Source organism: Anoplopoma fimbria, chromosome 20 (assembly GCF_027596085.1).
Source record: "Anoplopoma fimbria isolate UVic2021 breed Golden Eagle Sablefish chromosome 20, Afim_UVic_2022, whole genome shotgun sequence".
NCBI classification, from domain to species: Eukaryota; Metazoa; Chordata; class Actinopteri; order Perciformes; family Anoplopomatidae; genus Anoplopoma; species Anoplopoma fimbria.
The window spans coordinates 9,928,552-9,940,828 of NC_072468.1; the positions used below are offsets into that span (position 1 = coordinate 9,928,552).

Below are 12,277 nucleotides of genomic sequence, written 5' to 3' on the forward strand. Positions count from 1 at the left end.
AACTTCTCAGTGGGCAGATGAAGATTAATGGCCTCTATGTTATTTACACATTATGACAACAAATAACTGGTAGTGATTCAATTTGAGCCCTTTATATATACTAATATAGGTCATGTTGTTCAGTTTGATGTCATTTCATTGAATCTGAGTGCCGACCATGAAACACTAGCACAGAGAAGAGGAACTTCTTTACTTCCCTGCTGCTGATCAGAATAAAGTGGACAGTGCCACAGCTAGTAGTTCAGCCTCAGTGGTGTTCAATGCCTTGTCTCTACAGACCGATGAGATGAATGAGATTAAACCAGATGCCCAGTGAAAGGGCCACAACAGAGCAGCTGCACAAGGCAGCCATTGCATCAAGTGAGAGTCTGGAGCTGGTGTAAGTCAGAGTAACAGAGGTGATAGCACCTCCTCCTTGTACCACATACATCCACCACGGTTGAATAAAAAGGAATCAGCAACATCACTGTTGACAGAGAGCCAGCGATGTCAGATCTCGCTCTCGTAGGTGTGCATGTAGGTCTTGAGCGAGAGGATTTCGCCGTAGCTCCGGGTCGTTCTGCGGTACAGGTCCAAGCCCGTCAGAATCTCCACATCTCGGACTCGAGCCGTGTGCATCTTCATCAGGTCCTCCACCCAGCGGGACTCCTCCTCTGAGCTCTGTGGGGAGGCAGCGAGGAGCACAGAAACGTTAGCTACCTCCTTCCCCTCTATGGACTCTGAAACACGCTGGAGCTCAAACCCTAAGTGATTTGGCTTTGAGGGAATATAGTTCACATTGTCATGAGAGTGAAATGAGAAAATAAGAAAATAAACATCACTCTCATGGTTGTGAGTACGGAGCTCGAGTCAGGACTTAGTTAACCTAGGGTAGTATAAAAAACATAGACTTCATATAAGAAATGGACATAGTCTGAGTGACGTTACCGATTGGTTTGTGGACTGCTGGTTTTAAAACCTCCAGTTCAGCATTTTGGCCATCGCAATTTTGGATTTTCTCCACCTTGTTTTTTTGCAACAAGTGAACGGAAGTGACTGTATTTGAACTACGGAGGAGTGATACAGTGGTAGAGACCTGTAAATCACAAGGTAGCCCCGCACTAAAGCATACCCTTCTTTATGAGCTATTTGACTCTAAATGGACCATCATTTACTAAATGAACATTATGCTGTATTGAAGCGGACTAGAAACTAGAGATTGAGACCATAAACTTGTGTTTACAATGTTTACTGAGGTAATAATTCAAGTATGAAGTAGAGTCATTTTCTCAAAGACTTCTATACAACCAGAGTTGTCGCCCCCTGCTGGCCATTAGAGAGAATTTAAGGCACTTTACTTTTTGTAGGGTTGTGCGGCATTGTGTCACTTAATGGCCCATTTAAAGCCAAGGGACCGAATGACCATTAATATCTTTGTTCCTTCATGGCTGGGTGTAAAAACACTGGATCACTGGGTATGTGATTGGCCACAGCAGCGTGTGGTCGGGTTGCATTTCTCCAAAAGCTGATACTGCAACCAATCCATTTGTGAAAAAAAGTGATGTATTATGTTTAAAATCAATAAGGATATGCTATACAAATAAAGGTTATTCTGTTTTAACTTTTTGCCACTGGCCCCTGCTTTTGTATTTTAACATCCCTTGACACCTTACCTCCTCAGGGTAAGTGCACTACGCACTTTTAAATAAATGGGCGTTTTTGGCGCAACGTCTAATTTTGGTTTGAATGCAGCCACACATGCTGAAACTATTTATTTGTGATGAACAACCGGGTGCAGTGACAATGTGTAACATCAGTCTTTCAGCAGTTTGGTTGCCAGGTTTGGTGCCATTGTTCCTGTATAGAAACATGTTCGGAAAACTGTGCTCACTGTATCTGGCAACGCAGAGCTGGATATGGACAAACTATAATGTCAACGGCTCTCACTTGCTATCATAAACAAAACAAAGACAGGGATTGAGTTTTAGCTTTAGTCGGAGGCACTTTTTAGGGAAGTTTTCTTCTCAGTTATCTCAATTAACCCTCTCCAGAGCCGGACGTAGCACAATGATTCAGCAGCATTTCAATCTTCATATTTCGGTGTTCATGTTGTTCCCCATCATCATAACAATAGTTATTTTGAATTTAGGACAGGGTCTATGTCATCCCTACTTAGGATGGCTCACTTCGGAAATCCCTAAGTAAGGACAGTTCTGTATTAGCTAAATTCCCATCCTACGATAAGATAGATAGATTGTTTTTATAAATGTATCAGGAAGCATTTTTCTGTATGCCAAGGTCATCCTCAACTGAGAAAAGATAGGATTTCAGACTTTCTGTAGCGAGGCTCCAGGTATCTATTATGTGGTTGTAAATGAATGTTATTAACTGTAATGATGCATTTAAAGACGAGATGTTCCTTACGTTGCAGGTCTCGTCGTTGCTGGCTCTGTGTGGCAGGATGAAGGCAGCGCTGCTGAGCGGGCCGCTACACGAGTCTGCAGCCTGCGTGAAGTCTAAGCAGCTGGTCAAGACCACAAAGAAGTGTGTGGGGACGGGTATCACCCGACTTACATACCTGCAATAACAAAAGACTTGAGCTAACTTGTTTCATTTGTAACAACTGGACAAAGGTTTCCCCTTAGCCAGGATTAGTTTTTTTTCTTCCTATTTTTCTATAAAGAAGCATGGTGTGTATTGAAGCTGAATCAGAAGTGGAGTAAAAGGAATGCTCTTACTCTTTTATTTTCTCAGCAGAGTCCCTGACACCATCATAGTCGTAGTCAAATATGGGTCCAATGAGCACATTCACTCCGTTTCTCTCAGTGGCATATTTCTTCACCAGCGCTCTCTGGAAGTAGCTCCATATTCCTGAGAGAGGAATGTGGAAGAGAGGGGGAGCAAAGAGACAAAAAGATGTGAGAATGAAACAGGCACGATGGGATGGGAGGTGATGGATACAGAGAAGCGGTTCATATATCAGTTAATCTATTAGCAGTGATTTGGCTTTTATTTTTCAGAATCACAACATACAAGGATTCAAAGGGACTTGAAGAGACTTTGAATCACTGTTTGACTTACTCTTGAATGCAGGATACATGGGGACGGTGTTGGTGATTAGGACAGCATCGTATTTTTTGTCCATGGTTGTGGAGAATTCTGTCAATAAAGACACAACAAAAAATTATTTGTTAGAATTATTACCTTGTGGTGTGAATGGTGTGAATGCCCCAGAGAACCTGTCAAATTGCAGTTTAAATACACATCTGTCCATAATGTCATCACGTCTTTTATTCCTACTTAACATTTACGTGAAATTGTAATAATATGCATATGAATTCTTTAACTCTGGCAAAAAAACACATTTACCTTGATGTTTGACCAACAAATTAGAATCAGTTCAGACGGAAAAGAGGGACAACTCAAATACATGATCTCAGCAGTGGAGTTAGTGAATGAAATGTTATGAGAACTGATAGGAATGATGTGCAAAAATATGAAAATAAGACCCAGACTGTCAACGTGAGTACGAGACAGCCAGCATTAAACCTACGAGTGTCTTTGTTTAAAATGTAGAATAATATAAGCCAATATATCAAAGTGACTAATGATTATTTCTACAATCAACTAACAGAAATGATCTTTTTCCGATGCATTTATTAATCATTTATTGTAAAAATGACCTTAAATTGGTCCGATTAACACTCCAAGACACTAAATATTAAATTTATATGAAAATGAACAAGCTACCAAATATACATTTTATTATCTACTCCAAGAGATCTGGTTGTGTGTGTTTGTGTGTGGTGAATGCACTCCGAGTCTGTCTGTTCTAGGCAAATCTCTCCTACTACATGACCCATCAAAAAATGTTGTGCTCATTTATGACTGTATGCTCAAGGACCTCTCGTTGTTGCAGTGATTCAGCTTTTCAAAAAAACATCTTATTGAGTCTTATCTGATACCAGTATACTGTAGATAAATATATTAATTCCGTGCCTCTTAATTGGGTATAAACGTTGCGTTTAAGTTGCGGTTAAACCTTTTAGCAGAAGCTGAAATGTGACCCTGTGTAGAGCGGGTGCTGACAATTGCAGAGATCAAAATGCAAGTGAAAAACGCATCTGACACATTTGCGGTCTATATGGGGGATTAGACAATTGTGGTTTGTATTCATTCAATCAAACATTACAGCAGTGGTCGTTGCAGACACACCTGATGGCCTTCTAGTTTTATTAGTTGTACATCTCAGTGTTGAAGCTGTGGGGGTTTACTCACGTGGTGGGTACAGGAAGGCGTAGGTGATCTGTTTGTCTGCTCTGTAGTTGGTACAAGACTGACTGTAAGATGGAGGCACTCTGGTATCAGGTCTCACACAGTTGGACAGGGCTTCAGGCAGAGGAGACACTTCTACCTGGAACACCACACGCACGCACACACGCGCACACGCACACGCACACACGCACAGGACAGATGTCAGCTGACTTATCGTTTAAACTCTTGATGCTTTTCATTTGTCTGGTGGATGAGAAAGATGGTATGTAGGAGGAAAGAAATTGATATATATATATATTGTACTAGTAGAAAACGGATATATCTGGATTTAAAGAAAACTTTGACATTTAAAAAAAACCAAATTGACAGTCATGTGATACGATGTCATGACGACAGAGGGCATTTGCGAAGCTGTGCGTTTGTGGCTTTGAGCCACATCCACCTCTCTCAGAATACTTTCATGTCTTTAAACTTCAGTGATAACCCTTTCATCTTCAAACACATTGTAAAAGACTTTCAGTAACAAGTAAATTTAATTCACCAGGATGAGTAATGAAACAGTTTGGCATCTGACACACAGATGTGTCGATTACAACTTGAGACCACTTGGTCAATAGCTGTTAGAAGGTTCGTGTATGTCAGTAAGAGATATATTTATCATATGACATCAAATAATAATACACGGTTTAAATTACTGCCATATAATTGGTTGATGTGAACATATGTAACCCGAGAAAAGCTTAATGAATATATACTAAGTGCGAAAAGGTTAATGGTTCACTTTGTCACCGTCTTTGCCAGTGTACTGAAATAAAAAGTTAAGACGCATTAGAAATATGTAATTTATTGGCTAAAAGAGTTTTTGATCTATCCCGGAAAAAAGTTGGTAGGCTCAGAATAAATAAAACAGTTTCTGAATTATCTACGAATCTGCCCTCACATATGCTATCAGGGAGAATCAACACAAGTCTTTCATAGCATCTGGGGTCCCTGCATATGTTATCTAGAGAGGACAGACTTAGCACATATGATGGAAGACAAAATATTCTACTGAGGATATACTATAAGTAGCCCTCCGCAACATCCAAATACATTTTTTTATTTTCAAATTTTAATGTAAGATTTACTTGAACTTAAGTGTGACACCCCTAAATATGTTTTTCGGAGGTGGGGTTGGTGGTGGATGTGTGTGCTCTGTTGCATCTTCGGTTGCTGTACTGAAGACTATGTTATTATTTACTATGTAAACTGTGTTGTATATAACATTATATTATACCTTGTTAGAAATAATAGCAAATAATGAGTGTGGCCACTGTAGTATTGGGAATTTGAACATATTTAAAAATTAGCAATATATCGGGTTAGAGGGTCCTTTTATTTACGTAACCCCCCTGTCATAGAAGAGACTTGTGAAGCCGCTATTGGTTTACAAGACTGAAACTACACTCCACCATCTGGCATGCTGTCCTCTGAATGAAATGCCTTTACTGCCGGTGAGCTGACAGTAAATATTCACACATGAAGAGCACAGGATGAAGAGTACCTGTCTGCTGACGGAGTATGATGTCCAGAGAGGCATAGAGAGCGCCTCGCTGTAGCCGCTGATGTAGTCACTGTGGTGGAGGATGGAGTACTTGGTACGGAAGAGTACAGCGGGTCGGCCGTACGGCAAGTTCCTGCTGTCTGAGGGAGGAGGAGCACAGGGGGGAGGACACAGCAGAGGTGTGGGATGAGACCAGTTTATGAAAACTATTTATACCGAAGTGAAAGAACAGCAACATGAGGGTGACACCACGTGATGCATCGTTGTGTGGAAAGGATCATCATGGTGGATTATTTACTGTATTTTTACAATTCAAACATGTTTAGCTTAAATATATCAAGTGACATTTTCATTAACATGGTGAAAGACTGACCATCCATAGCTTGCCTCAGTCGCTGGTTTAGCTCCTCCACTTTGTTCTGTAAGAGACAGAGCCAGAGTGACTCCATGTTATAGCCTCGTACAAGGGTCACTTTCAGACCTCTCTGGCCCCTACTTTTTACACGCAACTGCAAAAAGATCGGAGATTGAAACAATCTCTTGCCAGAGATCTTCATGGAAATCACAAACACAGTATAAAGTGAAACACTGCAGAGAGGGGCTTGGTCTCACTCACAACCAATCCAAGCTATTAAAGAAGTAGATCTCAGAAAATATAAAGACTACTCCAAGACCGAGAAGGGCATCAAATGTAAACGATAAACCTTGACGGAATGAGAGGTTGCCTTTTTATTGGAATGTTAACTACAGATTTTGTTTGAATGACTTGACTGTGAAGTGAACTGAGTCCAGCTCTGCAGCAGAAAGCAAAGATGCTACATGGTTATTTAAGGTTTTAAGGAAGCTGAATAGAAGGCCGTGGTAACACTTTGTCTTTTCAAAGTGACTTTTGTGATCAAATGTGCCAGATCGGAACTCAGCTGTGTCCACACTTGACACTTCAAGGCAACCTAGCTGATCAGATAGAGAAATGGATATATGTCAAAGGAGCGTCTTTAAAACAGTTCCTATAATTAGTATAATTCTGCAGTATTGGTAGACTTGTTTTAATTAAGATTAGCTGCCAATGAAGCTCTGCTTATTCGGTGATAAACACACTGAGATCGGAACACAATGCGAAACCAGACCACCTCGGCAGGTGGTCTGGCTGATCGGATCCCAATGCTAGCAAGATCCGATCTCGGAGCGTCGGATGCGTCCTGACACAAGTCTTGAAAAGAGAAGTGGAACCACGGCCGAAGACACAACAAAGCAATCAGGTAATAAGATACAAGTCAAACAGGCTCTTTCACATACTCACTCACAAACAGACACGCACAAATAATGAATTAACATGGGTGATAGGCCCATGCAGATTCATCTTTTTTACAGGGGTGCTGTGTAAAAAGACAACTTAAAAAGCATCTAAGCATTCCTAGAACTGCATTTGAAAAGCAAAACAGAAAAGGTAATAAAAAAAAACCACACAAAAAAAAGACAACAGCATTTAGTCACTTGCATGTTTGGTGAATGTTTTCCCAATTGCGCAATTTCTAGTTCTTGGAAACATTTAAAAAACGTAATAATTCAACAAAATTAATGAAGACTCTTCAGAGCAGCCAGTGATGGAGTTTGAATTATACTTTTAGCAGCCCAAAAAAAAATCAACGGATCACATGACGTCAAGATAAAGCAACTGATCCTCATGTGTCATCTTTCTCATCTCAATCCAAAGATCGACTCCATTCTGAGTCAGTCTTTGGACTGAACTGAAGGATGGTGGATAGTTCCATTTAGCTCCCTCATATCTTTAACATGTTGGGTGAAACCCAAAAACTCAGTTTTCAGTATTGACGTGTAGACCTGCATGTTATTAAGAGCACTGAATGGCCCAACCTGCACACTGACCTTCACAGCATTTCAATTGTTTTAGCATCATATGGAAAGAGATTCTTTTTTTTAACAGTGCTTGAAAAAAACACTGTTTACAAAATGTCTGTGTATGAATGGACTACGCCTCAGCAGGAACACAGCGAGACTGAGCAGTGCTTCTTTTCAAGGTTGAGTGGTCTCATGTTGAAACACAGTCAAAAGAAGGAGAATATTGGCCTCTGGCTGGCAACACAGTCACAGTAGTCATACTCTGTTGAACTTGGTGAGGTACCAGTTTGGCATGGTGAAATCAATTAAGCATCATATAATTCTTAATTGACTGTGCAGCCCTCTCACAGAGGAGAGAGCTGTAACATAAGGAACATTTTTGGAAAACATGCTGACAGGCAGTTTTACGGACATTAAAGTATCCTATCGTTTCTAAACGTTGTAAGCTAATTACTGTAGGCGAGGTGACAGTAGCACATGTGTTACAGAATTATGGTGATCACAGCAAAACTGCCTTGTTGCATGGACTCAAAAAGTTGTCCTTGCATCATTATCTTCACATTAAAGTAATACAGTGTCATTTTTGGAGATTGCTTGTTGTTGGAATTAAAAAATTGATTGCAAACATACAATAGATACCAAAAGTATCCATGTTTCACCACTAGCTTCACTGCTACAGGCCAACAATTCATATTACATTATGCAAACGGACGTTTTCATTAACATCAGGTTAAAATACACTGCTTTTCTCCTGGTGTTTCCCCTGGTCTTATCATCTTTTTAGATCATACATTTTACCAGTGTCATGTATTTTCCAACCAAGTTTCAGGCTTATAGGATAACTCCACTTATTACAACTTTCATGTTATTTTTGTAATTTTGCCCATTATGAACTGGTTCACACCTGGCATTAACATAAGTCAATGGTGATACGTCCACAAGTGGACAGCTGTCAGTACAGGTGAACGCACCCAAGACACATTGAGGACGCATTGAGATCCGATAGCTCAGACCTCATTCAGAAATGGTCAGGGCAGCATATGACCACATACTGTTAGCAGAGTGTACGTGAATATTTTCTTTAATTTCCAACTAACTATGTATTGGAAGTGCATTGCTGCCTCCCGCCTGTTAATGACAACCAATGCATTTTATCTTCGCACGTTTTTATTTGCATAGAGAGCGGGGAAGTGAGATCCAATAACTAGTGAACACTGCAGATGCATGTAGAGATGCATTCTAATGCCAGGTGTGAACCATAGACTGTCCATAAGAAGTGGATGTTGTCACTGTGAGGTCACCAATTGGATTGTGGACTACAAACAGCATTTTGGCTGGCGCCATCTTGGCAACGCCATAAACCATACTCTGCTTTATGGTCTATTTTACTCTAAACTGGACCATAATTCACTAAATTAACATTATACTGAATTGAAGAAGACTAATAACTAGTAAGCAATACTATAAACTTATGTTTACAATGTTTACTGAGGTAATAAATCAAGTGAGAAGTAGAGTCATGTTCTCATGGACTTCTGATCCTTCTTCCACTTGAGTTTCTTGTGCCTTCAGACTAATTTTTTGCAAAATCAAAGCATTCGAAGAACAGTTGCTTTGGTGAATACAATCGTATCAAAACCATAAAACCAATGGTCAAACCTATGAATATTAGTTCTAAGTTGTAATGAACAGGAATTATCCTTTAGGTGCATTAAAAATTAAAACATGCCATCTAAATCAGATAACAACTACTTAAGATAAGATAAAATAAGATAAGATAAAAAGAATCCTTTATTAGTCCCACAGCGGGGACATTAACAGGATTTACAGCAGCATAGAGTATAGTATCACTCCTTAGCTTTACAGCTGCTTAAACTTGGGATTCATTACTTACTAATTTACTTAATGAATTATCAACACTTTTTAAAAGTGAAGTTCTAAGGCAGGAGATGAAGATCAGAATGATTTTAATTTCACTGTTGTTATCCCTAATCTAAGTGAGCTTGACAGACAAGCCAATCTCCTAAAAACTAGTATTCCTTTCAGCAGTGGACAGGAAGCTGGGCCCGGGTCTGCCACTGAGTCATCATGGCTGACCTTGTCCTCGCAGCTGCAACCCAGGTCTTCTGTTCCTGCAGGACCAAGACCAGAGGCTGCCGGCCTGGAAACCTCCTCTGGCATGGTCGGCCTGTAGGTGGGGCTTCTCAGCAGGTGGTTCAGACTGCCATGGGTTCCATTATTGGGGGCTGGTTTCAGACCCAGAAGATCTGAGAGCGGAGAAATCAGTTTCATGTCAGCCAAAATAATTAGTGGAGGCTGTCACACATACAACACCACTTATGTTGTGACTAGTTAACTCACATTTTCATTGAAACACATTTTGGCTAGTCTAAGATGACTAAAATCAGAGACATACATTCAGACGCAAACACACAAGGACAAAAAAAATATGCCTTACCACACATGACATTATAAAGCTCAATGTTTTCAAAGGCTGGAACTTTAGTCTTGAATTTGAATGTAGGCCCATACCCCAAGAAAATAGTCTGAAAATGAAAGGGCACAAGTCAATAGTTTGTCACAATAAATAACAACAGTTAGTATTAGGGTGACCATATGAGAATGGGGAGACGGTAGTTATGGTGGCCGTGGTCACGTGGCAATGGTGGTCGTGGCCCCCAGTACATTACATTCAGTGACGGCGAACAGTAGTGATAATAATAGTAGTAATCTATCCTGCAGATTTGACAGAACTTTTTGTTCGGATCCAGTAAGGCAGCAATGATCCATGGGTATTCCCCTATCCCACTCGTCCCAGTACTTGCAGTAAGAATTTAGCTTTTTGGCTGGATGTTCACGTGCTCCATGTCAGCAACGGATGGGTTCATTTCACTCAGTAAATGTTATAATTCAACATAGTAATTGCTATGCATCGCCGCTATATGTAGTTGTTTATCAATTTGCTGAAGGACTTCACACGACTAAAAAACGACAATTCATTACTGTGGGCTTCGGACATAACACCAAAATAATGTTTCATAACCATCGGTATTTATTGTTTTATTAGGATAGAACAAACAAAACATGGGTTAAGTCTGAATTTTCTGTAAGTCTGGTCACCCCAGTTAGGTCACTGTTTCAGTTCTAAGACCTAAATACTTGAGTATTATGGCTATTAAACCAGTTGAGGCTTGAGTTTATGGACAATAGAATAGTGAAAAAAGCCAGCCAGAAGACCCCTTCATGCCACTGTAGCTTATCAAGAGTACCTGCATGCTGTTGATCTTATTGTCATATCCATGGTCCCCAGAGAAGCCACAGTGCCTCTTCCCTTCAGGAACTTTCCTGTAATGAACAGTATCAATCAATCAATCAATCAATCAATCAATCAATCAATCAATCAATCAATCAATCAATCAATCAATCAATCAATCAATCAATCAATCAATCAACCAGAAATTGGTGGCCTATGTGCAGTAGACCAGAGTAGGGTCGACCTGCAAAGGCTATGTGATATCTATGGCGAAAAGAAAAACTTTAATACCAATGCTTTGCAGTCTTACATTGATCATACGTTACAAAACCTGACTGGAATGTTCAGATTATTGTGTCAGATGAAAAGAAAGTTTTGGCAGCAAAAGTCACAAGACAAAGCTAAATATTTCATACCAAACCAACCAATTTTGTTCCATACCGCCGTTATTTGCTGCTCAGCTAATTTGTTGTAATAAAGATCCTTTTGGCAATTTTTGTAGATGACCACCCATCCATTGTGCGAGCTTAAAGGAGAATGAAATATCAGCTTTCAGACCTTTAAGGATCTAGGAAAGAACTATTCAGGATCACTGGTAAATCCAAATATATGTGTTCAATCAGAATGCAACCTGGCACCTCCGGGTCAATGCAAAAACCTAGTGATTGACAGGTCACTACCTCGTAGTGTTTGGTCTGGGAGTTGTCCAAGTTCTCATTTAACCACTCTAACCCTTTGTTATCAGTTAATTAAAGTTTTTTGTTACACTGTGGACGCCTACAAATGTCTTATTCAGTGCTCAGTTGTACTAAGCTCCAACCTCACATGTCACTTCTGGTTGCAAAATAAAAACAAGATGGCGACAGGCAGAAATGCGGATAGCGACAAACCAATAGGTGACATCATGGTGACTACGTCCACTTCTTACATATATGGACAGTTTATGGTTCTTTCTCTTACGGCAGTGAGTTTCAAATGTTTTTAAGCGTGGTAGGAATCTGGGGTCAAAGTGGAGGAAGAAGAGGTAGGAACAGTTGAAAAAGTGACATGTCACGTTGCCCTTAAGAAGTGAAACGGATCCACAAGGGTTTCAGAAATCGCTACATTAACCTAAAATGTACCTAGATAGTTTAGAAAGACCTGATACAGCGTGCCATCAGGTTCACACATGTATTTACGTTTAAACCGTGGTGTTAATTACAGTTGAACTGCAGCATGTTGCCAGTATTCACCTACTTTACCCCTCAGCCACAAGCACTCCTTCACACCAGCCAAGCCACAGTCCTCTAATTGAAAAACAGCCATTTTTAAATAAGTGTCCATTAAAACACTACTTCCAGTTATACACCTTAATATATGTGTGTGTA

At 40.1% G+C, this 12,277-nt stretch overlaps 1 protein-coding gene across 1 annotated transcript in view; it reads right to left on the reverse strand.

Moving 5' to 3' along the window:
• Nucleotides 1–489: 489 nt before the first annotated feature.
• Nucleotides 490–12,277, reverse strand: part of enpp2 (ectonucleotide pyrophosphatase/phosphodiesterase 2) — a 32,575-nt gene continuing 20,787 nt past the window's right edge. Inside the window, exons 16-25 of the mRNA XM_054621963.1 lie at nucleotides 10,927–11,002; nucleotides 10,116–10,203; nucleotides 9,755–9,924; nucleotides 6,171–6,216; nucleotides 5,798–5,937; nucleotides 4,258–4,393; nucleotides 3,061–3,138; nucleotides 2,718–2,850; nucleotides 2,404–2,557; nucleotides 490–660 (exon numbers count right to left, since the gene is read on the reverse strand). Coding sequence (XP_054477938.1) covers nucleotides 490–660; nucleotides 2,404–2,557; nucleotides 2,718–2,850; nucleotides 3,061–3,138; nucleotides 4,258–4,393; nucleotides 5,798–5,937; nucleotides 6,171–6,216; nucleotides 9,755–9,924; nucleotides 10,116–10,203; nucleotides 10,927–11,002 — 1,192 coding nt within the window. The remainder of the gene's footprint in view (nucleotides 661–2,403; nucleotides 2,558–2,717; nucleotides 2,851–3,060; nucleotides 3,139–4,257; nucleotides 4,394–5,797; nucleotides 5,938–6,170; nucleotides 6,217–9,754; nucleotides 9,925–10,115; nucleotides 10,204–10,926; nucleotides 11,003–12,277) is intronic.